At 43.3% G+C, this 27,425-nt stretch overlaps 1 protein-coding gene across 8 annotated transcripts in view; it reads left to right on the forward strand.

The window, feature by feature from the left end:
* The window catches only part of ERC1 (ELKS/RAB6-interacting/CAST family member 1), a 558,286-nt gene extending 532,194 nt beyond the window's left edge, over positions 1–26,092 (forward strand). For all 8 annotated transcript variants that reach the window (XM_045071547.1, XM_045071554.1, XM_045071550.1 and 5 more), the window contains one exon: positions 20,512–26,092. In XM_045071547.1, the coding sequence (XP_044927482.1) occupies positions 20,512–20,649 (138 nt within the window). In that variant the 3' untranslated portion in view covers positions 20,650–26,092. The remainder of the gene's footprint in view (positions 1–20,511) is intronic.
* The last annotated feature ends 1,333 nt before the right edge of the window (positions 26,093–27,425 follow it).

Consider the following 27,425-nt stretch of genomic DNA (forward strand, 5'->3'; position numbering starts at 1 on the left):
CACAAATGGCAAGATTTCATTTCTTTTGATGGCTGCATAGTATTCCACTGTGTGTGTGTATATAGATAGATAGATAGATATACAAAATCATCTTTATCCTTTCATTTGTTGTTGGGTATCTAGGTTCTTTCTATAGTTTGGCTATTGTGGACATTGCTGCCATAAACATTTCGGTGCATGTCACTACTTCAGTCACTACATTTGTATCTTTAGGGTAAATATCCAGTAGTGTGATTGCTGGGTCATAGGGTATCTCTATTTTCAACTCTTTGAGGAACTTCCATGCTGTTTTCCAGAGTGGCTGCACCAGCTTGCATTTCCAGCAACAGTGTAGGAGGGTTCCCCTTTCTCCGCATTTGATGTAATCCCTAAGCCAAAGGTCAGGTGCTAATATCCTTTTGTTAACTTAACAGGAAAGAAGGATATGATAGTGGCTTAGAAGTAGTAGGGTGGAAGGTTTGGTAAAGCTCCTGCCTATGTGCCTGAAATTTCACTGTTCAGTTTATTCCTTTGAACCAGTTACCCTCCAAAGTATTGCTTTTTTAAATGCAGATATTTTTTTAAATATTTTATTTATTTATTTGACAGAAATCACAAGTAGGCAGAGAGAGAGGAGGAAGCAGGCTCCCCGCTGAGCAGAGAGCCCGATGTGGGGCTCGATCCCAGGACCCTGGGATCATGACCTGAGCCGAAAGCAGAGGCTTTAACCCACTGAGCCACCCAGGCACCCCTAAATGCAGATATTTCTAGGAAGGATAGCATGTTAAAATCATCACCTTTGCCTGCCTGGGTACCCGAACAACAGAATAAGAACAGTGAGTAACTGGGGAAAGTTCAAGAAAGGACCAGTTGCCAGATTAAAAACTAGATTAATCTCCTTCTCAGTGTAACCCAGGCCTGGTGATAAAACATCACTGTACTTCAGATTCTCTTATTTTAGGCTATTTGATATACCTAGAGTATATGGAAAATCACACCAACCTTTTACACGTATTTAGCGTAAATTCGAACCGTTAGATATTATTCCTAAAAGTACATTTACCACAGATGGATATTAGGAAGCATCTAGCAGAAAGGTAGGGAATCATTGAAAAGTTAAGGTACTGGGTTTTTTTCTAGCATCCTATGTGATGAGACACAGAGAAGACAATGTAAAGTCTTCATGAGATCTGAAAAGGTCCTCTAACTAGAAATAGCCTGCAGATTTCCAGTTGGAGATCACTGTTCTAATGGTATTTTGTCAGGAGTGAGCTATAGTTATTCATAGATAAAGTTGGAGAGAATTTAGAGATCTTTGAATCTCCCCCCGCCCTTCTTTTTTCTTTTGCACACGAGAAGGCTGAGGCCAGAGAGGTGAAATGACTTGCCCAAGATGCTAAAGCTAAGTGGCACCATAGGGACTGGACATTTCAGACTTTTTTCCACTATTGCACCCTTTGGAAGAAAACCCTCTCAGCCAGTAAGAGGAGGCCCTGCTAATAACCGTATTCTTCCACAGCGATGTGACTTTTTTTGAGGGAGAAAAGTACATGGTAGACCACTTAATATATCTGCTAAGAAGTTTCTGTAACCTCTCTCAGGGCTGCAGCTTTGCCAGCATCCCTCTTGCTCCCTGCACACACTGCTGAACCCTTAGCGTGTGGCTCTTACGTACCATCTAGAGTAGTACAGCCCGCAGGCAGCAGTCCTGTAGGCACTGGGGATACTTGGAAAGAGCCCCATGTGGGACTTGTTGGGTTCTGTGTGGTGAGATAATCCCATGACTTCTCCATCTTCTCTTGAAGAACTGGCTTTCTCACTTGGCTACTTCTGAAGGTTGAGCTCCCCTCCCTCTCCAGCTGCCTCCTCAGGAGGAGACTTAGAGCAGAAAGATCTGGTGAACCTTCTCCCCTTCAGTAAGCTGGGTGAAACTTCCCAGAAGTAGTTGCTTTGGTGTGGACTTTCCCTCTCAGGCTTGGTCATTCCTTCCATGCAGAAATGCAGCTGGGTGAGGCCCCTGGAGCTCTGCACTGCTGCGGCTTCGCCTGCACTTTCTGGGGAGCCGTGCTTATGAGTGTGGTGAGCCTTAGCATTTGCTGAGCCAGGTTGGGCTGGAAATGTCCCTGGAGTCTCTCATTCTCACCCTTCTTCACCTAAGTAAACACTGACTGCAAAATTTTTTGAGCATTAGGAGTCTATGGGAATATTTTTCTTTCAACCCCAACCATCCCCAAGAACTTTCGAATCACATCACATATTTTCTTCCCTTTAGCAATCCAAAATTAGTTACATACAACTCCAGACCCCTACCTCATCCCCATCCTTCTCCATGTCACGAGACCCAATTTACCGTATCCCTGTATTATGCTTGCCCCTCACAGCTACTCATGGTCCTCCATAAGATGGCCACGCATACCCAGGGGAACCACTCAGAACCGCCCACATGACTCCAGAGCCTTGCTCAGTAATGACACCCTTTCCAAGGCCCTTCTGAATTACTGGACCAGCAACTTGTACCATACTCAGGGTCATTTTGTCATCTCACTAAGGAGTCAGGAGACACCACCCAGGCAATGATTCAGGTTGGCAATTTAAAAGAAAAAAAATACTCAAGCAAGATCCATAGTTTCCTATGGGAGGCTTTCTAGTCTCTCCCTGCCACACTCATCCCAGAATCAGATCCAGGTGCTAGAAACAGCAGACAGCAATCCCGGACATAGAGTGTGCATTGAACACATGCCACTGTGGTGAAGGAAATTTCCTTCTCTCTTCCTGCTCTGCCAGAGCGATGAGCTGGAACTGGCTCAGGCTTTAAGCTGGTTTAGCATTAAAATCTCAGCTGCAACAAAGCCTTGTTCTTACCGCCCTGACAGTTTTCAGCATTAGATTTCTTATTAGTTGTTTGGTTTTTTTTTTTCCACCCTCTCCCTTTTGACACTTTTCTTTTCTGAGAGCCAAACCAAATACGCTGGGCTGGCTAGCTAGCCTGTATGTGTCTGCGATTCCCAGAACTCCACTGCTGTTCTGATGGATCCCTTTGGCAAGGAAGGAAATATTTCTTCATTTTGATAATGACAGGCCCTTAATTTTAACGTCTTTTTATGTCAGTTAACAGATTCTAAGAGATAATGTGAGATACTACCAATCAGCTAAGGCAACCATATGAAAATTCTGCCTAGCTGGAAAATACGGTTCTTTGTTTATAACACTCTACACTTTCTGCAGCCTCAAGTAATTACCTCCTTCAGTCTTTGGACTGGTAAAGCCTTGTGCAGACTATCCCATCCATCTCTGTGCCTCAGGTGTCTGCTTCTTGTGAGCGCCCCACCCAGATGGGTAATTGGCTTGTTGGACTTAAAGGCTAACACACGACTGGTCCTGAGGCAGACACTTCTGTTGGTCGAAACTCTGCTGGCCGCTGTACCTTCTTGGGCCTTCATTGTCTGACTTGCTTGCAGGGCTAGAGAACTGAACTAGTAGTTCTTAGCTCACTTCCAGGCTTATGATTCTCAGGTTCAGAATCAGTAGTTCTACTGTTTGATGTTTTGTTGGGGAGGGGATTCGTGTGGAAAACTAAGTTACAGTCTTCATATTAATGCAGGTTCACTAAAATTCTTAACTACTTATTTCCATCAGAGCTAAGGAGCTTCTGGCCCTGAAGGATTTTCAGAGCCACAGCTAAGAAAGAGAGCAGCTCCTGAGTTGCTTTTGTTATTATTTTCTTTTTAACCTTTTAAAAGGAAAGGTAAAAACACATAGAGAAATCTAGCTACCCCAAGGCATATGGCATACATTCATTCAATAAATATTTGGGGGGCACCTACTATGTGCCAGGCATAACATGCTCTTGAATGTACTAGAAAGGGGTGCCTGGGTGGCTCAGTGGGTTAAGCCTCTGCCTTCAGCTCAGGTCATGATCTCAGGGTCCTGGGATCGAGCCCCACATCAGGCTCTCTGCTCAGCAGGGAACCTATTTCTCTCTCTCTCTCTGCCTACTTGTGATCTCTTTCTGTCAAATAAATAAATAAAATCTTAAGAAGAAAAGAAAGTACTAGAAAATTCTAGAAAGTCATTTATGATTTTCTTGCTCTGAGAGACTTAAATACCCGGGGTTCCCTCCTACCCTGATGCTTTAGTCATGGGGGAATGAAATGAGGAAGTCCCTTTGGTGATATAAAACCAAATGAGTCTTGGGGAGATCTCTGTCATACTGCTCAGCAGTGGAATTTTGAGTGTGGATCATGTATATACAGGCCCCCTTAGTGGAATGGAGCTAAACTCTTGTTTTTATTACGCCATTTTGTTTAAGATTCATCATGGAGGAGCAGCAACATCTTTCTTACTTTTGGCCCAAGGCAACAAAGAGCCTTTCCTTCCTTTTTTTTTTTTTTAAAGATTTTATGTTTTAATCTATTTACTTGTTTGAGAAAATGCGAGAGAGCGCAAGGCAGTAGTGGGGGACAGAGTGGGAGGGAAAAGGACAAGCAGATTCATGCTGAGCGTGGAGCCCGATGCCAGGCTCAGTCCCATGACTCTGAGACCCCGAGACCATGACCCCTGCCAAAATCAAGAATTGGCCACCATCCAACTGAGTCACCCAGGTGTCCCTGGCCTTTATTTCTTATGAGAACAAAATCAGACGTTGCCTGACAAAGGAGCTCATTACAAGTTAGGGAGAAGAAAGCCCCATAGCAACCTCATGATCATGACCACTTCCACTCAGCATTGCACAGAGCCCAAAGCCATGGTGGCTGTTGCTCCAGGCTCCACATGCCAAGCAACTGGGGCAGATGGAGACCTCAGGAAAAAAAAACTATAGGAGATTCAACCTGCAAGCTCAGACTTGAAAATATCAAGGAAGAAAGAATTTCGGGGTTAGTCTTAATCTGTGGGAAATAATCATAGGACAGATACTTCAAAAGTAACTTTAATTCTCCCTGGTACTAAATGCTAGAGGAACCCTACAGAATGAAACAGTGGCCTGAAAAAGCCTGCCGAAAAGTAAATGACCAGACAAGCAATACTCACCATGTGCTCAGATCCCTCTGACCACGTGCACTTCATGTTTTATTAACAGGTGTGACAAAAGGCATTTTATTTTATTCTAGTTTTTCGAAAATCCAAACTCAGAAGTTCTTTCATGTCTTTAAACTCCTAAGCAGATGTGGTTGAACAGCCTGCTGATTGGGGCTGGGGGGCTCTAGCCCGGGTCTGGCTGGGGTAGAAAACCATTTCAGCTTGATCTGTCACCTCCAAAAGGCTCCAATTATCATGCCAGTTACCACCTCAGACCTCATGGCCTATGCATCCTGGGACCTAGCTGTTAAAAACCTCAAGTTAAGATTCTTGTCTGCTTCGACCAAACTAAGCATCTCTGTATAATTTCCTGCCCACCGCAAAACCATCCTCAGAAAGGAATTAATCTGAGTCACTGCCAGCCACAACTGAATTCATTCAGTTACATCTCCTGTAACCATATCCCTCCTTCATATGCATCCATCCACTCTCTTCTTTCAGCCCCCACACCCCCACCAACTGTGACTGTGAATAGAGCTCTTTACCTTGAAATAAAGCTATTTTTCTCTCCTTTAAGACTGACTAATTTTGTGAATTTCTCTTAGCTCTCCCTGTGCCTTTACTTGGCTATGGAGACATATAGTAGCTATTCTGAAATCCTGACCTGTGCTGGGCAGGGAATGTTCTGGGGCAATTTCCCTGAACCAGCCAGCCCATCCCTCAGCTGCCGTTCTCGTCGTCCATCCAGCCCAGCTACGTTCCTTATTCTTCATACCCTCAGCTCTGTTCTCTGACAGACAACCATCCTAGCATTGAAAGCAGGAAGGGAACTTGGTTTGTTTCCTCTTACTGCTAGCCTTTTATAACAATGTTTTTGGATGGGTGTGAGGCTGTAGAACATCATCTCTGAAATACCTCAGTTTCTTTCTGAGCTCCCCTGTCCGCTCGTCCCCGGAGCAGTGATGGCGGCTGAAGCATTCTCTCCTCCCCTTGTGTTCACACACTTTCAGTGTGTGTTGCTTCGAGCACTCAGAGTGAGTAACTTTTGCATTTGTGATTCTTGGCTCGAGTCCCTCTAGAAATCGTATTACTACTCTGAGTTCAGGGAGGGCTGGAATAGCTACTAAGAACAGAATACATTATAATAACATTCAGCAGACAAAGCCAGAAAAAACTCTGGCCAGAGACCACCTTAGTATCCTTTACTTGGCCCATATTCCATTTTCTGAGAACTTTAAACCAAGTGAGATGCCACCGTATACGGTTTACATGCCCCACTGTAAGGTCTGCATCATCACACCGTCTTGTTTTTGAGATGATTCACATTTTATCTTAAAAAGCTCTTTGGAGAGTTATCCGTGTTTTTCCTCAGTCACCAGCTTCGGGCAGGATATTTTTGCTAGGCAGCATTGGTATGTAAAAACCTGTCAAGGCATTTGAAGAAGAGTTGGGGAATTAAACAAATAGCCAACTGTTGAAACATGAAACCAAATTAATACTTCAGCAATAGTTCCCTCTGAACAGAGAAGGCTTCACAGAGGGAAGAGCCCGTTGTGCTCAGTTGTGAAGGGTGAATAACAGGGAAGAGGGATATGTAGGAGGGAAGGTTGTCTGCATTCTAGGATGTGGGAAACACATCAAAATAAAAGCAAAGACGAGGGCATGTACCAGGAGGCTGTATGCATATGGCGGGGCTATCCCAGGAGGTGAATTTAGGAAGGTAAGATAAGGTCATATTGGACTCTGTTTTGTAAGTAGGAAATCATTTAAGATATTGGAGGAGGAGGCAAGAATCTAATCCAGCCTGTTTTTAGAAAGAGTGTTCTCATAAGCCAAAGCTAATCCTTTTTGTGAAGCTATTACAGTAAGCAAGGGGTGCCTGGGTTGGCTCAGTCAGTTAAGAGTCTGCCTTTGGCTTAGGTCATGATCTGAGTCATAGGATGAGTACTGCATTGGGCTCCTTGCTCAGTGAGGAGTCTGCTTCTCCCTCTCTTCCCCCCTCGTGCTCTCTCCCTCTCTCAAATAAAATCCATATAAAAAAATATTGTGTGTGTGTGTGTGTGTAATATATTATAATAAGCAAAAGATACTAGAATGAGAGAACTTACATTAGGGCTGTGACCAGGAGATCAGCAAAGAAACTTAAATCAAAAGAAACATAGCCTGGGACACCTGGGTGGCTCAGTGGGTTAAAGCCTCTGCTTTCAGGGTCCTGGAATCGAGCCCCGCATTGGGCTCTCTGCTCAGCAGGGAGCCTGCTTCCTCCTCTCTCTCTGCCTGCCTCTCTGCCTACTTGTGATCTCTGTCTGTCAAATAAATAAATAAATAAAATCTTTTTAAAAAAAAAAAAAAAAAGGAAAGAAAGAAAGAAACATAGCCTGGAAAGGCCATTAACAGGAATTTCCCAGATTAAGAAATGGCCAGTAAATATACTTATAAATGTTTGGTCTCAATTTTTGGCATCACTACAAATGAAAAGAATTACAAAGAACTACAAATGAAAATAGCCTCATCATATCAGCAAGATTGGGGTGTGTGTGTGTGGCCCCAATATATTGGGTAGGTGGGATAATGAGCACCCTTATTCATTGCCTAGAATCTGAGAATTAGTGCAGCTCTGCAGGAATAGTTTGGTAGCATGTCAGAAGCTTAAAGAGGTATATACACTTTGACCCAGAAATTTTGAGAAAATGATCATAAATATGCAAAGATTTATGTACTAGCAAACAACATGTTACCATTTGTAGTAATGAAATATTGAAAACAAAATAAACTAATAATGGAATTATTTAAATTATGATATGTCCATAAAATGGATTACAGTGTGACCTATCTAAAAATTACGTTTTAGAAGAATATTTAATCACATGAAAAACTATTTGTAGTAGTAATTAAGTGAAAACAAGAGTTTATTAAACAGTATGAATGGTATGAGTTGATGTGTAAGTGGAACATTCGCAAAAAAGTGTTTATTCAGCATTTGAAAAATGTGGGTCGAGCTCCGTAAAGAGAAGGGAGTTAGAACTATATTGACATACCTTGATAATCCTTAAGTTTAGGTCACATATGGGTTATTTTACTATTTTCTTTTGTATGTGTCTGAAACTTTCTATGCTAAAAGTTATTCAAACCCCACAAAAACCCACCTCAAAAGAAATAATTAAATTTGCAAAGAAAGTAGATTTGCAAAGAAAGTGTTAATGCACTAAAGCATAATAATAATATAGAATAATACCTGGACCATAATAAATGTCCCTTAAGTTACTTGCTGTTTTTATTACCGCTTTATAAAGCTAAAGATAGATAGTGTTACCCCAGCAAAGGACAAAAGAGGAAGAACAGAGGAATGCCTCCCCCGACTGGAGCCCAGGAAGCCCCTGCATGTATGGGACGAAGCAGAAGAGGAACAGGGGTAGGAAAGAGAAGAAAGACAAGGACAGGCCGAAGACAGCCAGAAAGTCAAGAGGCAGAGAGATTTTAGAAGGAGATGTTATCAAAGCAAATAGCCCAGAGGAGTTCAGGTAGGTTGAAGACAGTTAAAGCCATTGGATTATGCTGTTCAGGAATCCTTGAGGTTCAGTTTTGGGTTTTGGGTTTCTTTATAACATGCATGCAAAAAAAAATACACCGATGAAAAAATGCAACTCAACAAATTTTGACACACTCACGTAATGAGCCTTTGGAACAGGAAGCAGAAAATTCCCCAGCACCTCAGAAGCCTCTTGTCTTGCCACTACTCTGCCCTCCATGGGTGACCTGACTTCTAATACTGGAGATAAGTTTTGCCTGTTTTTTTAACTGTTTGTCCCTGGAATCAAACAGTGTGAACTCTTTTGCGTCTTGCTTCTTTCGTTCAACATCATGTTAATGAAATGTGTCTGTTATGATATACATAGGTATATTTCATTCATTCTCATTGCTGTACGATACTCCATTGTATGAATGACTATACCACAGTTTATCACCTAGTTGTTGATGGACATTTCGGCTATTCCCAGGTTTGGGCTATTTTTCTGGATTCCCTTCTCTCTTCCATTGGTCTGTATGCCTGTTGTGCCAGTAGTAAACTGTGTTCATAACTATAGCTTCATAGTAATACTTTTCTTCATGATTGTTCTTCACATTCTTATAACTTTGTTCTTTGAGTTTGCTTTGGCTGTTGCTGTCACTTTACACGCATGCGTGCATCCACCAGCCAAAGTTCTTACTGGGCCTGCGTTGATTCTGTAGATTAGTTTGGGCATAATTAACACTTTATGCTACTGAGTCTGACGATCCATGGCCATCATGTGTTCCTCCATATAAGATATCTTTTATTTCTCTAAATGATGTTTTATAATTTTCAGTGGAGCAGTTTTAGCTTAGTAACCTTTTGAGAGAGCAGTTTCAGTGAACAGCAAAATGTAAATTCTCAGATGCTAAAGAGGGAAATGGGAAACAGAGGTGGCAAATGTAAACCGTTTCTTTGAGATGTTTGATAGTGAAAGAAAGAGGAAAATTGGTACTAGTTTGTGAGAGAAGCAGATTTGAAAGGTTGTTTCGGCAGAGAGTGCCCTCAGAAACCATGGAGAGAGTCCCGGGGGTAGGAGAGGTTGGAGGCACAGAATGAATTAAAGGGACAGGGACATGGAAGGGTGGCTCAAGTTAGCCTGGAGAAGAAATTAGGAGCAAGGAGTGTTGTGAAGTTATTTTGAGGTAGTGTGTTCATGTCTGGATTACCTTAATAACAATTTCTTCAGACTCACTGGTTGCTTACACAGTGAATAGTACTGAGCCATCATGAGTGCTGTGCCCTTTGTCACTCATGGCACCAGAACTCACATTCAGGGTGTTTGGAGCAGCAAGACTTGCTGCCCTCCCAGTCATCCCTAACCCACATGCTCAAATCCCTATTTCTTTGAGCAAAGCATATTACTTTGTATTTTCTCCACTGTGCGTACTCATTCATTTATTATTCCAATAATCCCTTCTTCCAGAGTATCTTAGCTAAATTAAGGCTTAGTAGATAGGGGCTTTTCCACTAAATCTTGAGGTGCCCGAGAGACTTGAGGAAGATTTTGTAGTAGAGATTTTGTATATGGAGGAAATGATGGTGCTGAGATAAGGGATTTAATACTTAAGTTCTAGAAAGAGCTTGCCGGATTCACAGGAACAAATCTGTTTGGTAGTTTAGTGGAAGTTATTTTACTTTGGAAGTAAGTTTTTAAGTCTGTTGTTTGCTTTAGGTGCAAAGCTTTCAATACATACACAGAAAATTGTATCTTTCCATCTAGAGAGGGCACTATGTAAACTTACGTGCTACATATAATTATGGTGTTTTCAAGAATGTAAACCAAGAAGACAGTGTTTTCACTGTAGTACTTGCAATGGTGGAATTAGCCTGCCAATATTAGAAAGTAGAGAATAGGAAGTGGAAGATCTTGTTGGATTACTCAGCCTTATATCCACTAAGTTTGGATAGGTAGCTTTAACAAGGAAGGGAAAGAGGGAGAGAAAAGGATTTAATTCATTGCAGCTAGGATATAATAAGCATTTTCATTGAATCCCAAATATTACATGTTTGTACTTCTGGGGAAATTCCTTTCTGATGTTAAGTCTAAAGTGGCCTTTCTTTGGGGAGAAGGTGAGAGTTGAGTAGGCAGGCATGGGGGCAGGGCATGGGCAGTGGGCAAGGGATAGAGGGAACAAGAATGTCTTGGGTGAAATCTGGTAACTGACACTTCAGAAGCTAGAACACACTTTTTCCAATTTAACCATAGGACACGCTGCATACTGGTAACCGTACAAAAACTTCTTTTTTTTAAACATGTGATACACATGCTAAAGAAATATTTTAAAATAACAAGGTACAAATACATTCCAAGATTTGTTTTTACACCTGTGCTGTATAACACATCTGTCTATGTTTTTAGTTTGATAACTTCACATGGCCTTTCTTTACTAAGTGCTTTTTTTTTCTTTCACACATTCCTGTAATCCTTTGACTTCCGAAAGCGTTGCATTTTCAAAGTCAAAATAAAAATCCTCATTTTTAATGTAATTCCAGTTTTATAAGAAAAGTTGGTCTTTGAGATTTTTTTTCAAGACAGGAAATGTTAGCATATAATGGCTCAAGTGCCAGTGAGCTCTCTCTCTGCTCAGCCGTGCCCACCTCTAATATTGCTTGCAGATAGAACACAAACCATGCATAATCCCTGGAGAACAGAGAAAGCCCCACCAGATGGAAAGCAACTTCAGCTAATGAAGGAACACTTCCTTCTCTAAACTTTGTGATTCTTCTGATCTCCTCTCTTTCTAAACACCTTTTCCCAGCAAACCATTCATTAGCCTTTGGAAAAAGCATAGTCTTACAGTCTGCCTCTGGTTTTTCCCCCTGATCTTTTTCTATCACTTCTAGTTCTAATTCCTCCTCCAGGGCTAAATCAGTCCTTCTGCTTCTCGTGTACACCCTCCTGACATTTGTAGGTCGTAATCACATTCCCTCCCCTTCGCGTTCAGTTAGTTAAGGCCTACTGCTTCGTTCTTCTAATCCTGCCTCATAAAATGATCCTTTCAGCTTCTTCGTCATGCCTGCCATTTGCCTTTGAACTTAGTCCAGTTTGTCTCCATTTTTTCGGGTAATGAGGTGTGTGAAATGGAATGCAGTGCCCTAGGTGTGTTTTCACGGAGCCACTGAACAGAGCAAGGGCCCTCTGAGGGTAATGCCCAGGCCTAGCCAGCCTGAGGGTCCTTTTGTCACCCTCAAAGACTGGTATTGCTTCTGTCAAGACCCAGTAATTCCTGTATTCCTGACCTCCCATGAAGAACCAAGTGCACATCCATGCCTTGGGAGCTCATATTTCTCCGTTTCGAACGATCCTCTGTTCTGTTCTCTCGTATCAACAGTCATATTCCTCAAGAAGTTTTCCCTTCCTTCTCTCCTTTGTTCCGTTCAACCTGAAGGCAGCAGCACTCTACGGGTCTGTGGGCATTTGCTTCATAGTGCGTTGAATAGAGTACTCAACTGGTATTTTTTTTTACAGTGTTATTGAGCTGTAATTCACACACCATACAATTCACCTGTTTGAAGTGCACAATTTAACAGGTTTAATACATTCTCAGAGTTGTGCCACTATCACCACATCCAGTTTTCAACATTTTCATCATTCTAAAAAAAAATCCATGCTTCTTAGCCACCACTTCCATCTACCCCATCCCCCCCCAGCCCTAGGCAGCCACTAAAATCTACTTTGTGACTCTGAACTAAAGACCTGAATGTGAGAGGGGCACATGGGTGGCTCAGTCATTACCTGGGATCAAGCCACACATCAGGCTTCCTGCTTGGTGGGGAGTCTGCTTCTCTTTCTCCCTCTGCCCACCCTACCCCCCACCGCCAATTCATGCTCTCTCTCTCTCTCAAATAAATAAATAAAATCTTTAAAAATAAATAAATAAACAGGGGCACCTGCATGGCTCATTGGGTTAAGTCTCTGCCTTCAGCTCAGGTCATGATCTCAGTGCGCTGGGATTGAGGCCTACATCAGGCTTTTTGCTCAGCGGGGAGCCTGCTTCCCCCTGCCTCACTGCCTGCTGCTCTGCCTATTTGTGATCTCTCTCTCTCTCTCTCTGTCAAATAAATAAATAAATCTTAAAAAAAATAAAAATAAAAAATAAAGACCTGAACATGAGACCTGAAACTGTAAAAATCCCATGAGAAAACCTAGGCAATAATTTATTTTTGCCATTTGCCTTGGCCACATTTTTCTAGATTTGTCTTCTTAGGTAAGGAAAACAAAAGCAAAAGTAAACTATCAGGATTATACCACAATAAAAAGCTTTTGCACAGTGAAGGAAACCATCAATAAAACAAAAAGGTAACCTACTGAGTGGGAGAAAATATTTGCAACCCATACATCCAGTAAGAGGTTAATATTCAAAATATATAAAGAACTTCTACCACTCAACACCAAAAAACCCTCCAAATAATCCAATTAAAAATGGGCATAGGACTTGAGCAGATATTTTTCCAAAGAAAATATACAGATGGCCAACAGACACATGAGAAGACGCTCAGCATCACTGATCATTAGAGAAATGCATATCAAAATGATGATGACATGATGAGATCACCTCAACACCTGTCAGAATGGCTAGAATAAAAATGACAGAAAGTAACAAGTGTTGGTGAGGATGTGGGGAAAGGGAAACCCTTGAGCATACTTGGTGGGATTGTAGAACAATACTGGAAGTTCCTCAAAAAATTAAAAGTAGAAATACCATATGATCCGGTAATTCCACTACTGGCCTTTTTACCCATAGAAAATAAAAACACTAATCAGAAAAGATGTATGTACCCTTATGTTTTTTTTTTTTTAAATGATTTTTATTTATTTATTTGAAAGATCAGAAGTAGTCAGAGAGGCAGGCAGAGAGATCGAGAGGAGGAAGCAGGCTTCCTGCTAAGCAGTGAGCCCGATGCGGGGCTCGATCCCAGGACCCTGAGACCATGACCTGAGCCGAAGGCAAAGGCTTTAACCCACTGAGCCACCCAGGCGCCCCTACCCTTATGTTTATTGCAACATTATTCACACTAGCCAAATTATGGAAGCAACCCAGGTGACTGTCAGTAAAGGAATGGATAAAGATGTGATACGTGAGAGAAACAGACAGACAGATGTATCTACACACATACATATCTACAATGGAATAGTACACAGCTGTGAAAAAGGAACGAGCTCTTGCCACTTACAACAACATGGAAGGATCTAGAGGGTATTATGCAAGGTGAAGTAAGTCAGACAGAGAAAGAGAAATACAAAGATAAATGATTTCACTTACGTGTGGAATCTAAACAACAAAATAAATAAACAAAAAAAAAAAAACATAAACAGACCCATAAACACAGACAATGGGCTGGTGGTTGCCAGAGGAGGAGGGTAAGCAGCTAGGCAAAACGGATGAAGGAAAGCAGGAAATACAGGCATCCAATTATGGAATGAATAAGCCATGAGGATAAAAGGTACAGCAAAAGAATATAGTCAGTGGTATTGTGACAGTGGTGTATGGTGACAGACGGGAGATACACGTTTGGTGAGCTTAGTATTACATACAGGTCTGTTAAATCACCATACTGTACACCTGCAACTAATGTAATAGTGTGTGTCAGCTGTATTTCAGTTTAAAAACAAAAAAAAGTAGTAAAGATTGGAAGTCCTTCTATCCATTCAAACTACCTATTCTTAATAGTTTTGGATTTATCTTTACATATTCTTTAGATAGGCAGATTGATCTCCAAACATACCAATCTCTCTGACCTCTTGTTTGCTGCTGAGACTGTTAATAAATTTTTGTTCTTGCAAATTGGCTTGGCAAACAAACTTGTGTATACATTCTTGAATTTCTTACTGGTGTATTTATAAAAATATTCCACTTCTAATAATTCCGATCTCTTAAAAGTAGGAGTATTTGGTCAATGGATATTTGCTTTTAAATTTGATTGATGAGTCCAGATAGCCCACTATATTCCCACAGTAATGTGAGACTGCCCACTTCCCCTGATAACAGTCTTTCAGAAGCTTTTGCCAGTGTGATGAGGGAACAAAACCCTTCCCAGGGACGCCTGGGTGGCTCAGTTGGTTAAGCAGTTGCCTTCGGCTCAGGTCATGATCCCAGCATCCTGGGATCGAGTCCCACATGGGGCTCCTTGCTCGTCAGGGAGCCTGCTTCTCCCTCTGCCTCTGCCTGCCATTCTGTCTGCCTGTGCTCGTTCTCTCTCTCTCTCTGATAAATAAATAAAATCTTAAAAAAAAACTTCCTTATTTAATCTGTATTTCTTTAATTACAAATGGAAGAGCATTTTTATGTGCTTATTCACCATTTGCATTTCTTCAGTGAGTTTTTTGTTCAGATCCTCTGCCCATTTCTCTGTTATTAGGCTGTAGTACCACTTTCATCGATACCAATACTTGTTCTTTTGTCTTTTCTCCCTTTATTGTTGAGGTATATTCACTTTGTACCCTCTTGGTTGAGGGTTGTTATCATAAATGAATGTTGAATTTTGTCAGGTGCTTTTTCTACATCTGTTGAGATGATCATATAATTTTTATTCTTTATTTTGTTACTATGGTGTATCATATTTTTGATTTATAGATGTTGAAGCATCCTTGCATCCTTGGAATAAATCCCACTTGATCATGGTGTATGATCCCTTTAATGAAGTATTAAATTCAGCTTGTTCATATTTCATTGAGGATCTTTGCATCTGTGTTTATCAGGGATATTGGCCTGCAATTTTCTTTCTTTGTGGTGTCCTTTCCTAGTTTTGGTATCAGAGCAAGCAATGCCAGTCTTATAAAATGAGTTGGGAGTATTCCTCCTCTTCTGTTTTTTGGAAGAATTTGAGAAGGATTGGTATTCATTCTTCTTTAAATGTTTGGTAGAATTCACCACAGAAGTCATCTGGTCTTGGACTTTTGTTTTTTGAAAGGTTGATTAATGATTAATGATTCCGTTCCCTTGCTAAGAGTTGGTTCAGATTTTTTTGTTTCTTCATGATGCAGTTTTGGTAGGCTGTGTTTTTCTAAGAATTCATCCATTTCTACTAGTATGTCTGATTTGTTGGCATATGATTTTTTATGGTAGTCTTTTTTGATTCTTTGTATTTCTCTGGTATAAGTTAACATCTCTTCTTTCACTTCTGATTTTTATTTGAGTTCTCTTGCTTTTTTTCTTGGTAAGTTAAGCTAAAAGGTTTGTCTCTTTTGTTTATCTTTTCAAAACACTAGCTTGTAGTTTCATTATTCTTGTCTGTTGTCTTTTTATAGTCTCTATTTCATTTATTTCCACTTTCATCTTTGTTATTTTGTTCCTCCTACTAACTTTGGGCTTTTTCTAGTTCCCTGAGGTGTAAAGTTAGGTTGAGATCTTTCTTGCTTCTTATTGTAAGTATCTGTGAGTTTCCCTCTTAAGAACTGCTGTTAGGGGCGCCTTGGTGGCTCAGTAGCTTAAGTGTCCAACTCTTGACTTTGGCTCAGGTCATGATCTCAGATTTGTGAGACTGAACCCTGCATTGAGCTACATGCTCAGTGGGGAGTCTGCTTGAGATTCTCTCTCTCTCCGTCCACCACTCCTCCCCCTCTCTCCCAAATAAATAGATCTTTTTTAAAAAATGCTTTTACTGTATCTCATATATTTGGTATATTGTATCTCCATTTTTATTTGTCTCAAGATATTTTTTAATAAATTTTATTTATTTACTTGCCAGACAGAGATCACAAGTAGGCAGAGAGGCAGGCAGAGAGAGGGTGGGGAAGCAGGCTCTCTGCTGAGCAGAGAGCCTGATGCAGGGCTCGATCCCAGGACCCTGAGATCATGACCTGAGCCGAAGACAGAGGCTTAACCCACTGAGCCACCCAGGCACCCCAGCCCAAGGTATTTTTTTTGTATCTCTTTTGATTTCTTTCTGGACCCATCAATTTTTCAGTCACATGTTGTTTAATCTCCAAATATTTGTGAATTTCTATTTTCTTTTTGTAACTGATTTCTAGTTTCATACCATTGTGGTTGGAATACATTCTTGATGTGACTTCAGTCTTAAATTTATTAAGGTTCATTTTAAGGCTTTACATATTATCTGTCCTGGAGAATGTTTTGTATGTGCATGAGAAGACTATGTCTTTGCAACATAATTTTTAAATTTAGATCTTTAGGTAATTTTAAAATTTATGCTTATATAGGGTATGAGCAGGAATCTAACCACAAGGCCCAGTTGACCTAATACAGTTCACTGACTTCAAATTACTCCTGCTCATATTCTAAATCCCAGTGATCTAATTTTATCAGTACAATACTCTTCTAATTAGAGGCTTTTTGCAGTATGTTTTATAATCGATAAGCCAGTCCACACATCATTTTTTTCCTTTCAAATATTTTCTTAGCTCCTTTTATATATATGAATAAATTTAGAATGAATTACCAAGCTCTGAAAGAGCCTTTAGGATTTGGTTTCTGAAATGTGTTTGTGGTATATTTTTAGGTGAAAACAAAGTCAGTTCGCAAATAATCTATATACTGTCATTGCCATTTTGTTTCTAAAATTACCTGTATATATAATAAAAGAATGTCTCAAAGGATATACAACAAAATAAGTGGCAGTGGTTATCTCTTGATGTTAATATTGTTATTCTTTTTTTTCCCGGTGCTTTTGTTTTCCAAATTTTCTACAGTGTTAGTGTAGTACTTTTTTTTTTTAAAGATTTTATTTATTTATTTGACAGAGATCACAAGTAGGCAGAGAGGCAGGCAGAGGCAGGACGGGAGCAGGCTCCTTGCTGAGCAGAGAGCCCAATGTGGGGCTTGATCCCAGGACCCTGAGATCATGACCTGAGCCGAAGGCAAAGGCTTTAACCCACTGAGCCACCCAGGCATCCCTGTAGTACTTTCTAAATTAGGGGGGGGAAAACCTGAAAAAATAATAATTTTAAATAAATTTAAAATGTTAGAAACTTCATTATTATCTACTTAACAAACAGAAGCCAAATGGGAATGGAAAGTATTTCATAGGAAGTAAACATGTGACTTATAGAGAGTGAGTGCAGACACCTGGCTCTGAATAAACCAAAGATGTCTGGGGTATTCCTGGGAAGGACTGAGATGGGAAACTGAGGCAGAACAGCCATACAGTCTCCTCCATTACTTTGCGTGGTTGACTTTGGTTCTGTTCAAGAGATTTGAGAGTCGTCGTGTCCTCACCTAGCAGTCTTTCCGGGCTGTCGTCTGTGCAGCTAGATTGAGAGGCACCTGCTTTCCTTGGTTTCCCCGTTTCAGAGATTCGCATTCACACAACACAGCCAGACCTTGAGATGGGTCAAGACTTAGGGTAGTCTTAATCTGGTCCTTGCGTGTCCTGGTGTTTTAGTCAACATTTAACAGAAAGAAGATTGCAAAATCTGTCCCCAGCTCTTTGATATATTTGAAGCAGCGGCATGCTCACTCTTGGCTCAGGGCACGCAGACTCTGTCAGCGGTGCAGTTAGAACTTGGTTCTGTGTGCTCTCTAATCAACATGCTCTGTCAAGGTAATCTTAACCAACTTAGCAATAATTACAACATCTAACATTTGTCAGATGTTTTCTGTGTCAGGCATTGTACTGCACTTTATATGAATATCCCACTAAATCCTTAAAACAACCCTGAATGTTACTGCCCCATTTTATAAATGAGAAAACCGTGCCGGCTGACATTGAGACCCAAAGGACCTAATCAGAACCTGCATCCTTAATACATTTGGAACTCAATTTTTAATCTCTCTGCTTTCCTAAAAACCTTCTCTGCCTTATTTTCAGTCTTGTTTAATGTCCCCAGCTAGAGCAATCAGAATGATCCTCCCTCCCCTCTCTCTGAACTTCACCTCCCATCAGTCCTACATTTGGGAAGTCTCCTGCCCATCTGTTGCCCTCCATGTCCCCTGGCCCTGCCCTAGGGCCTCTGGGCTTGCCACAGTAACCTCCCTTGACTGATTCTTCCTTCCACTCAGTCTAACGTGTTTTTATCTTCCCGATTCTCTTCTGAGAACATGAAGCTGATCATGTCACTGCACTATTTAAAAGCTCTTAGACTTCCTTTTTTGTTTTTTAACCAGATTAAATCTGAACTCCTCAGCTTTCCATCCACAGGCCGGCCCCGGTCTGCCTCTTCTCAGCTTCATTGCCTGTCATTCTTTGCGCAGTGCCCTTACCTTACGCTCCAGCCACACTGAAAGGTTCCATCTTCCCAAGGTCTGTGCCGAGCCCCTTCATAGCTCTCACATCTGCATTTCTTTCATCTGCTTGAAAGCCTCTTGTTTGATCTCCCAACAGACTCCTATTCTGCTCTCGGGCTCCACATCACATACTGCCTGTAGTAGCGTCTTCTCAGACCCCTCTGGGACGCAGCAGTCATTCTCACGTCTTCCCCTGTAGCACGTGTACAGGCCTCGCTTGCGGTAATTAATTATCTGTGTATATGTTTGTCTCCTCCATTAACCTGCATGGATCTCGGAGCAAGAACCAAATGCATTCGTCTTTCAGCACCCAGCACCCAGGAGGCCCTCGATAAATCTGGCTTAATGCTTGAAGGGATGTCCAAGAGAGCATTTGAAATTATAGGAATTTAGAATTATACTTACTCCTTTTTTTTTTTTTTAAAGATTTTATTTATTTATCAGAGAGAGGGGGAGAGAGCGAGCACAGGCAGACAGAATGGCAGGCAGAGGCAGAGGGAGAAGCAGGCTCCCCGCCGAGCAAGGAGCCCGATGTGGGACTCGATCCCAGGACGCTGGGATCATGACCTGAGCCGAAGGCAGCTGCTTAACCAACTGAGCCACCCAGGCGTCCCAAGAATTATACTTACTCCTAAACAGAGGACTATCTTACGTGTTGCTCCAAATAATCTCTTTAACTAAATTATCAGGTCATCTGACATACTGAATAAAAGTGGTTTATAGCAAATGGGGAAGGTCTTTTAAATACATGTTTCCCCAGGATAAAGGACCATTATGCAAGATTAAGATCCGATCTGAGATTACGTGTGTGCCCTGGTCCCTGTGCTGGGTATGGGTATGATACTGCGACACACTAGAGAGAACTTCCCCCCAGCATGAGAGCGCTGGTGCTGGCTTTCCAAGCCTTTGGGACTTGGACTAGTCACCCCTTCATGAGCAAACACTCGATATTAACTTACACCCTTTCCTGGTTGGGAACTCTGATGCAGGAAGACTTCCCATAGAAAGTGCCTTTTTTTTTTTTTTTGGTCATTTCTTTTTTCATTTTCAGCTTTATTAAGGTTTAATTGACAAATAAAACAGACATAATAAACGTATAACATGATTTGATACACGTTGGTGAAGATTCCCACACTCGAGGTAATGCATCTGTCATCTCACATCACTCCTTTTTTTTTCCTTATGAGAACATTGCAGTTTTACTTTCTTAGCATATTAATATATTTTTTAGATGGGGGAGGGGCAGAGGGAGAAGGAGAGAGAGAACCCCAATAGGCTTCATGCTCAATGGTGCGGTGCCCAATGCGGGGCTCGATCCTATGACTCTGAGATCATGACCTGAGCCAAAACCAAGAGTCAGATACTCAACTGACAGAGCCACCCAGGCTCCCCTCTCTTAGCATGTTTAATTATACAGTACAATTTAATCAACTGTAATCATATTATACATTAGATCTTCAGACCTTATTCAGGTTATAACTGAAAGTTTGTACCCTTTTACCAATCTCTCCCAATTTCCCCCACTCCCCCAGGCCTCAGTAGCTACCATTGTGCTTTGTGTTTCTGTGAGTGTGACTCTTCCCCACTCCCTCGGATTCCACTTGGAAGTGATACCATGTAGTATTTGTCTTTCTGGCTTACTTCCCTTCACATAATGCCCTCCAGGTTTACCCATGTTGTTGGAAATGCCATTTCCTTATTCGTGAACAATAACCATTAGCCCAGTGCAAACAACATCACTTTATTTTATCTGAAATTCATCTTTCCTCTCCCTTTCAGCTTCAGAATGAGCTAGAGAAAGGTGAACGGGACAATGCAGAGCTTCAGGAATTCGCCAATGCCATTCTCCAGCAGATAGCAGATCACTGCCCCGACATCCTGGAGCAGGTGGTCAACGCGTTGGAAGAGTCGTCCTGACCCTGCTAAATGGGGAGCAGCCAGCCCGGCAGTGCTGCTAGAGTAAACCCGGGAACCAAGAAAGAGGAGCTGTAAGGAACGGGCACCCAGAAACTTCCTGGCACCCAACAAACACTACAAACTCTGTCCTATTTTGGTTGGTCCTTCGAGTGTGATTCCACCAGCCTCTCTATAGCTGGCATCTGACCTCTGCCTTTCTACCTTGGGTATTGTCTCTACACTGATATCCAGGGTGGGTAAGTGGCCAGGTTTCCATGAAGAACTGCCATCCCGTCATCAGCAGTGGAGAACTCTGGAAGCTGGTGGTTCTGCCCTTACAGAGGGACATGGAGTGGAGAGCCCTTTTTCCTTCTGTCCTTGACATGAGAACTAAACAGGAATTTCCTTGGAGTTCAACATATTGAAAGAAACTTCCCAGTGGACTAGAGAGCTGAGTGTTCTAATATCACAACAGGTGCTTTTCTCCTAAAATGGTTAAAAAAAAAAAATCTGAAAAAGAGAGGGGAAAAGAAAGAACAGGGACAAAGAGAAACTGACTCTTCTCTTCTGCTTTCTTTCACGTGTAATGTTTTATGCAGGGGAGCTGCGAGCGGGCCTCATGATGGCTTCGTGAACACTAATACCCCAGGTTGCGAGTCACTACCCAGCCCTGTCTGTCTCACTCATCCTTGCTCTTCTCAATCAGTTAACAAGAGGATGGTGCAGACAGTTCTCCCCCAGGTCCCTCTGGCTTTAGACCTTTGACCTTAATATACTTCAGTTGTCAGATCACATATCTGGATCTGAAAGAGAAGGGTTTGACGTGAGGGCCTGCCTTCACCACCTACAGCTCTGCTTCTGTGGAAAATGATGGCTCCCTAGGCCCGGGCTGGTTTCTCCTAAACATCTTTCATTGGCATTCTAGGCCCCTGAGCCCCAAAAGAATGTTTCTGCCGTCCCATCACCCATGTTCCACGCTCTTGCAGCCCAGTGTTTGCCGAAGTTCATGATCCACCTTCCTCCCTTTTACCTTTACCCTTGATGTGCACGCCCAGAACCGTAGCCTCGAGCATTGTCTGGAACCTCCTTCTGGCACAAATGAATGTTTCTCATCCCCTCACACTCTTCCTCAACTCTTTCATTCAGAGAATATTTATGAAATGCCTACTATGTGCAATTCACTGCTGGGTACCCATCCTTGACAAAAGTCTCTTTTCAGTGAGGGAGAAATGTGAGGGACTCTATGAGACGTACCTGCTTGAGTTAGAGCGCTCAAAGGCGTACCCTCCCCGCTCCTTCTGTCTTAGTAGAGGTTATCTTTCCAGAAGACTCTTTCACAAATGAGCCTTTCTCATTTCTCATTATAATGGAATGAGTGAGTTTGGGAGGAAGGGGGCTGAGTCATTTACTTGCCTTCAGGATTTTTTTGGGTGGGTAGTTCAGGATTGTTGTTGCTGTTACCCAACAAGAGTGTAGTGTTTAGGGGGGCTACAGTGGATAGTGTTATCTTAACACATCCGCACACACCACGTGGTGCTTGGCCAGCTCCGTTTCACAGATGAGAAAATGGACCCCAAAGTTGCAAATCTGGTTGAAGGTATTGGCATTTTGAAAGGCGTTCTTCCCAAGCCCGGACAACAGCAGTCATAAACAATCAGGCAGCAAGAAAGAGCCCACTTAACCCCAATCTAGCCCTTCGACCACCTCTCCGGCCAGACTCCCACCAGACACTCAAATCTTCTGATAAGAGTTGCTGAGCTAAATGTTTCTGTCTTACATTTCCTTCTTTCCCCCTCCCCAGTTACTCACCCCAAGAATCTGATGCTGCCTGGAAAGTCACCACGGCTGTCAGTCCAGTATCTTCCCACCGGCAGCCCTTGACTATCCCATTAACTTATATGGTCATATCTCCAGCTGCCCTGATTCCCTGCTGTCAAACAGGCTCCCTGTGAGACAGCTGTAGAATGTTTCCTATCGAAGGTTTAAATGGACTCTGCTCAAAACCTTCTTAGTGCGATGCTTCCTGATAGCCCAGCTGGCCAGAAGCGGGCAAGGTGGGAGATGGAGGGGTTAGATGGTTGGTGGTGGTCGTTTGTGGTCAGTCCCCACAATTCCATGCACTGCCCGTAAATCCTGTAGAAGGCCCCCTGTATATTAGGCCTGGAGTATTAGAATCTCACTTTATCTACCCTAACACAGAGAACTGAGGGATGAGGACACCCTTGGTAGGACTCCTGCAGAGCAGAGCAGGCAGGAGCAGAGGCCATGCCCAGAGAGGTGGCCCCAGCTCCAGCTGCTGTTCTCAGACCTGCGAAGCAAGCAGGTCTCCCCGGGTCTTACTCATTCTGTTTCTGCTCTCAAATACAGGACCTGCCACACTTGTCCACTGTGTGGGTGACTCTCACTGTACCTCCTTTCTTCCCTTTTGTTTTCAACCCTTCCTGTTGCTTCCCTTGGAAGTCCTCTGGACAAGTGTTTCTGAGAAGAAAAGTTTCTGGGCCACCATCATCCATCTGGTTTCTGTGAATCTCCTTGATTCCTCTTGGATGGCCATCCTAGCACCTCAAATGGTTCTGGGGACTTCTGGGTTCTAGATGAAAGTAGGTTCTGGCTAAAATTTAATAGCACACATGACCAGATTTTATATTACAAGGGCAAAATTACTGCAGTGTCTAGCACTTAAGAGTATCTTATTGAGTTGAGATCATTCATCAGGCCACCTTTTACTAAATGCGCAGTGCCCGTCACACAAAGACTTACCAGTACATGGCACTCTTCTAGTGTTCATGGTTTCACAAGGTCACTCAGCTGCTGGGGAAGGTCTGTAGTCTGAACACTCACTGCAGGTTGTCTGTTATATTCACCAAATTTGTCCACTCTATTGGCAAGTCTAGTTGCCCCTTAGCACCTGAAGATCTGCACCCCAAATCAAGGTCATTGTAAAAGGGGACAGGAAGAAGAGTGGGTGGAGTTGAACGTGGGGCTCATGACTGAAAAATACAATGTGATTTTTCTCATCTTTTCATATACCTCTATCCAAGGTACTCACTGAGTTCTTGATGAAGTATCTGAATTGAGATTTACAAAGACTTGGATACCATTTGAAATGGAAAAGATTTTAAATGGGCTTTAATATGTTAAGAAATACGAATGGGAATCCCCACATCCATCTCAGCTCTAACCTGTACCCTGGTACCTTATAGTCTAGCAAAGAGCTAAGTGCTTCTCTGTCTTCCTTACACTTAATCTTTAGAAATACTAGTAAAGCAGATGGGACCCAAGACTGCCTTCAGGGTCAATAGTGGCAGTGTGACTTAGTACCTTTTGTCAATAAAAGTCTGTTTGATTTTCCATGAGAAGCTCATTGGCTCACCCATTCCTCAGAGAAGAAGAGGAAGTCCTCATCAAGTTTTAGTCAACTGCTGAGCTAATCCCTCCCCATGACGTTCAGGATTGGCATTTGGATTTGCTGCTAGAGAGTTCTGCTGATCCCAGAACCATCCTGCCCTCCCCTTTGACCCTAGTCATGAAGCACAGGCCCCCTGGCTACCCTCAGCGGTTCTGAGGAAAGAGCACATCAAGAACGTGATGCCACATTGAATGTGACCTTCCCATCACACCTTCCTGAGTCACATAATATCAGTACCTCATGTCTGCCTCCCCAGCCTCATGTCCCACCCGCAAGAGTCCAGAGCTGTGGGAAAGCAGATGAGGACAGAGTAGATGCAGCAGAGCCCACTGACCTTTGCCAAGCCTGCCAGGCCAACCCATCCATCACTGCCAGTCCCTGGGCTTCTCAGGACAGCAACTTGAACTGGTCAAAGAAATGTTTTAAAAAGAACCTGGAGTTTTCCCCCACGTGGACTAAGGGAATGTCTGGGCAAGAAAAAACACACACACATTACAGGGAAATCCTTCTGAACAAAATGGCTGTCTTTACTTAATCTTTTTAAGCAAAAACTGTTTCCAGACTTTTTAGTGTCAAAACTGTAACCAAGTGTTTCCTGATTTTTTTTCCCAATGTGTTTGGCGAGTGCTGTGACCCTCTTGTAGGTGTTTCTCCTCCTGACTCTCTTGGGGGAAAGGTGGTTTTAGGAATTGATTTGGAGGGATTTTGTCCCACCCCACCTCCTCTTTTGTTTCTCTGCTTGTCAATATTGTCTGTGTGGTTCAGAGCATTGGGGCAGTTACATTGTGTCCATTGTTGAGATTATTAAGATATTAAAAAGTAGTTTGTAGAACTGAAAAGTTAAAGATCTGTGTTTTAAGAAATGCAAAACGATATCATGTTAATAAAGGAATTCAAGCTATGGGGCAGCCCAACTCCTCCCCGCTTCCTCCCAAGCTCGCCGAGGTGGCAGCTGGGCTAGTCCCTTGGAAAACACCAGTGGCCACCCTCCAGGTTGGCGACTGCCTGAGTGAGAGAGCTACTGAGTAAGAATTGGAATCCGGGACTCAGAGAGTCCCACTGGTGCCAGTGGTCTCCTTTACATCCTCAGGACCTCTGGGTAGACGTTTCAAAGTTTGAGACCCCATAACCACCCTCAGAGACCCACTTGGTCCCAGCTCCGTGTGCCTAATACTGTGTGGTAACCTGGGCTTGGCCCTGCAGCCGCGCAGCCGGCGGCAGCCCCGTGCGGGCCACAGACCCGCTCTCCGCCCACTTGGTGCTATGTCAGCCAGGGAGTCAGCCAGCACAGGCCCAGCCCAGGCCAGCCTGGAGCCCATAATCCAGGCCGACGAACTGTACTCAGATCTCAGTTCCTTCTGGCTTCAGGCCCCAGAGTCTTGGCCTTGAAGCTTTTTAGACCCCACATCTCCCATGCCCAGGCTGTTCCTTTGGCCCCAGAGATGCCATGGTCAGCCAAGAACGGGATCCCTGCGAAGCCTGGGGTGAACTACGCCCTGGGCCAGCACAAGCGCTCCAAGCCGGGCCCTTCTCTCCACGCCACACCAGTATTGCATTCGTGCTCTGATGCAGCCAGACCCACCTGAGCGCCACACCCCGCCCACGCCGGCCAGCCTGCCCACGCAGGACTAGCCCACTGGCCCGGGGTCCTGCAGAGCACACCGGGCTGTCCAGGGTGGAGACCCAACATCTGCCTGGGATCTGCCCCCCTCCCCCTGAAGACAAGTGCAGCACTTGAGTGAGAGGCACTGGGGGCCCTGGGCACTCACTCCTTTTAGCTTGAGTTCCTTGTGGTGACAGTAGCAGCCGCAATGATGGTGTCTGTGATGCAAATGCACCTGCTGCCTTCAACTGTGTGTGTGTGCATGTGTGTGTGTGTGTGTGAGAGAGTGAGACGGCCGGAGTCGTGTTACTGACAGGATAATGACATTACAAAGAAATTGTGTTATAGTCAACTTTGCCTTGATAATTATTGTAAACACTTTGTCCATTTTTTTTCTTTTTTATTCACAAACTAAATCCATCGGGAAATTATAAAGTTATTTAAAAATCGTGTGCTGTGTCTTTCTTTGAGTCTAATCCAGTCTAATAAGCCAAGTGAGACGAGTCCTCAAATGCCAGAAAAGCAGGGAGAAGCCAGTGGCCTCCAAGAGATGAACGCCACAGTAGGTAAGCCAGGAACCAGCTGTGTCCGGAACCCCCAGGCTTGCCTGGGGTGAAGGCAGGGATGGAGGAGCCAAGGCTGGCTGGGCCCTGATAGGCCTTGGCGGGGTGATGTCCTCAGAAGAGTCGGTCTGCTTTAGGTCTCCACCTGAACTCCGGTTTGGTAGCCCTGTAATTGCTCTTCGAAGTCCATTTCCACCTCCCTTTCTCCTTCCTTACATGCTAGACACGGAGCCAGTTTCCCCATTTCACATTGAACTGTGTTTCTGGAGCTTGGGGTGGGGGGAGCAGCCAGGGCCTGGTGGAGGGGGTGGTTCACACAGGACTTGGACTCGGTCTTCACTGGGGTGTACGTGACATGTTAGCTCAGGGGTGCGAGAGCTGTAGCAGCCAACAGAAAGCAAACCCCAAGAATAAAGGAACCAGAGAACCTGTGCTGGAAAATCCCCCAGTGTGGGTATTTGTCTTGGGCCTTATGCTCAATGAGAAAGTATTCTGGGGTGGGAGGGAGGGCGGACTTGTTGTATGAGAACTAGTTTTCTGCTTAGCTCCATTTATCCATCTACCCTCAGAGGGGATCAACCTGCTTGCCTCACTCTGCCCCCCTTCCTTGGAAATTCCTGCCCACTGTGCACTGGCTCTTGGGAATTGGACGGGAGGGTCAGCCATCGCCCCTCCTGGCAGGTTCTCCCTACACCTGGACTCTGGCCCTGCCTCCCTCCACCTGGAACAGCTGCTGAGATGTCCCGCCAGGTGGAGGAACACCTGGGACACCACGCCACTTACAGGACTCGGAACCTGATGTTGCTCATCACGTCGTCATGAAGCAGGAGCAATTTCACTTGTGGAACATGTCTCATACTGCAAAATACAAAATCACAACCACAAGCAGATGTGTCCACAGAAAGCTGTCAGATTACACTGCTCAGCTGTTTCCAGGGTTTTCCATTAATCTTATTTCACTATTTATTCACTCTGCGGTCTACCAGCACTCTGTTGCAGACAAATGGATGCAGAGACCATAAGGTTCAAGGAAAATAGGAGAGGAGAACTTGCAATTGAGAATTCCATCCATTAACTTTTTTTTGTCTTTGAATGAGGAAAAGACTACTACTATTAATTTTTTTAGGTGGAATATCTTGGACTGGCTCGAAGATGATTAAGAACTAGTCAGACTTGGGGCACTGGGGGGCTCAGTTCGGTTAAGCGCCGGACTCTGGATTTT

Source organism: Mustela putorius, unplaced genomic scaffold, assembly GCF_011764305.1.
Source record: "Mustela putorius furo isolate JIRA1106 unplaced genomic scaffold, ASM1176430v1.1 tig00003988_pilon_pilon_pilon, whole genome shotgun sequence".
In the NCBI taxonomy this organism is placed as follows: domain Eukaryota; kingdom Metazoa; phylum Chordata; class Mammalia; order Carnivora; family Mustelidae; genus Mustela; species Mustela putorius.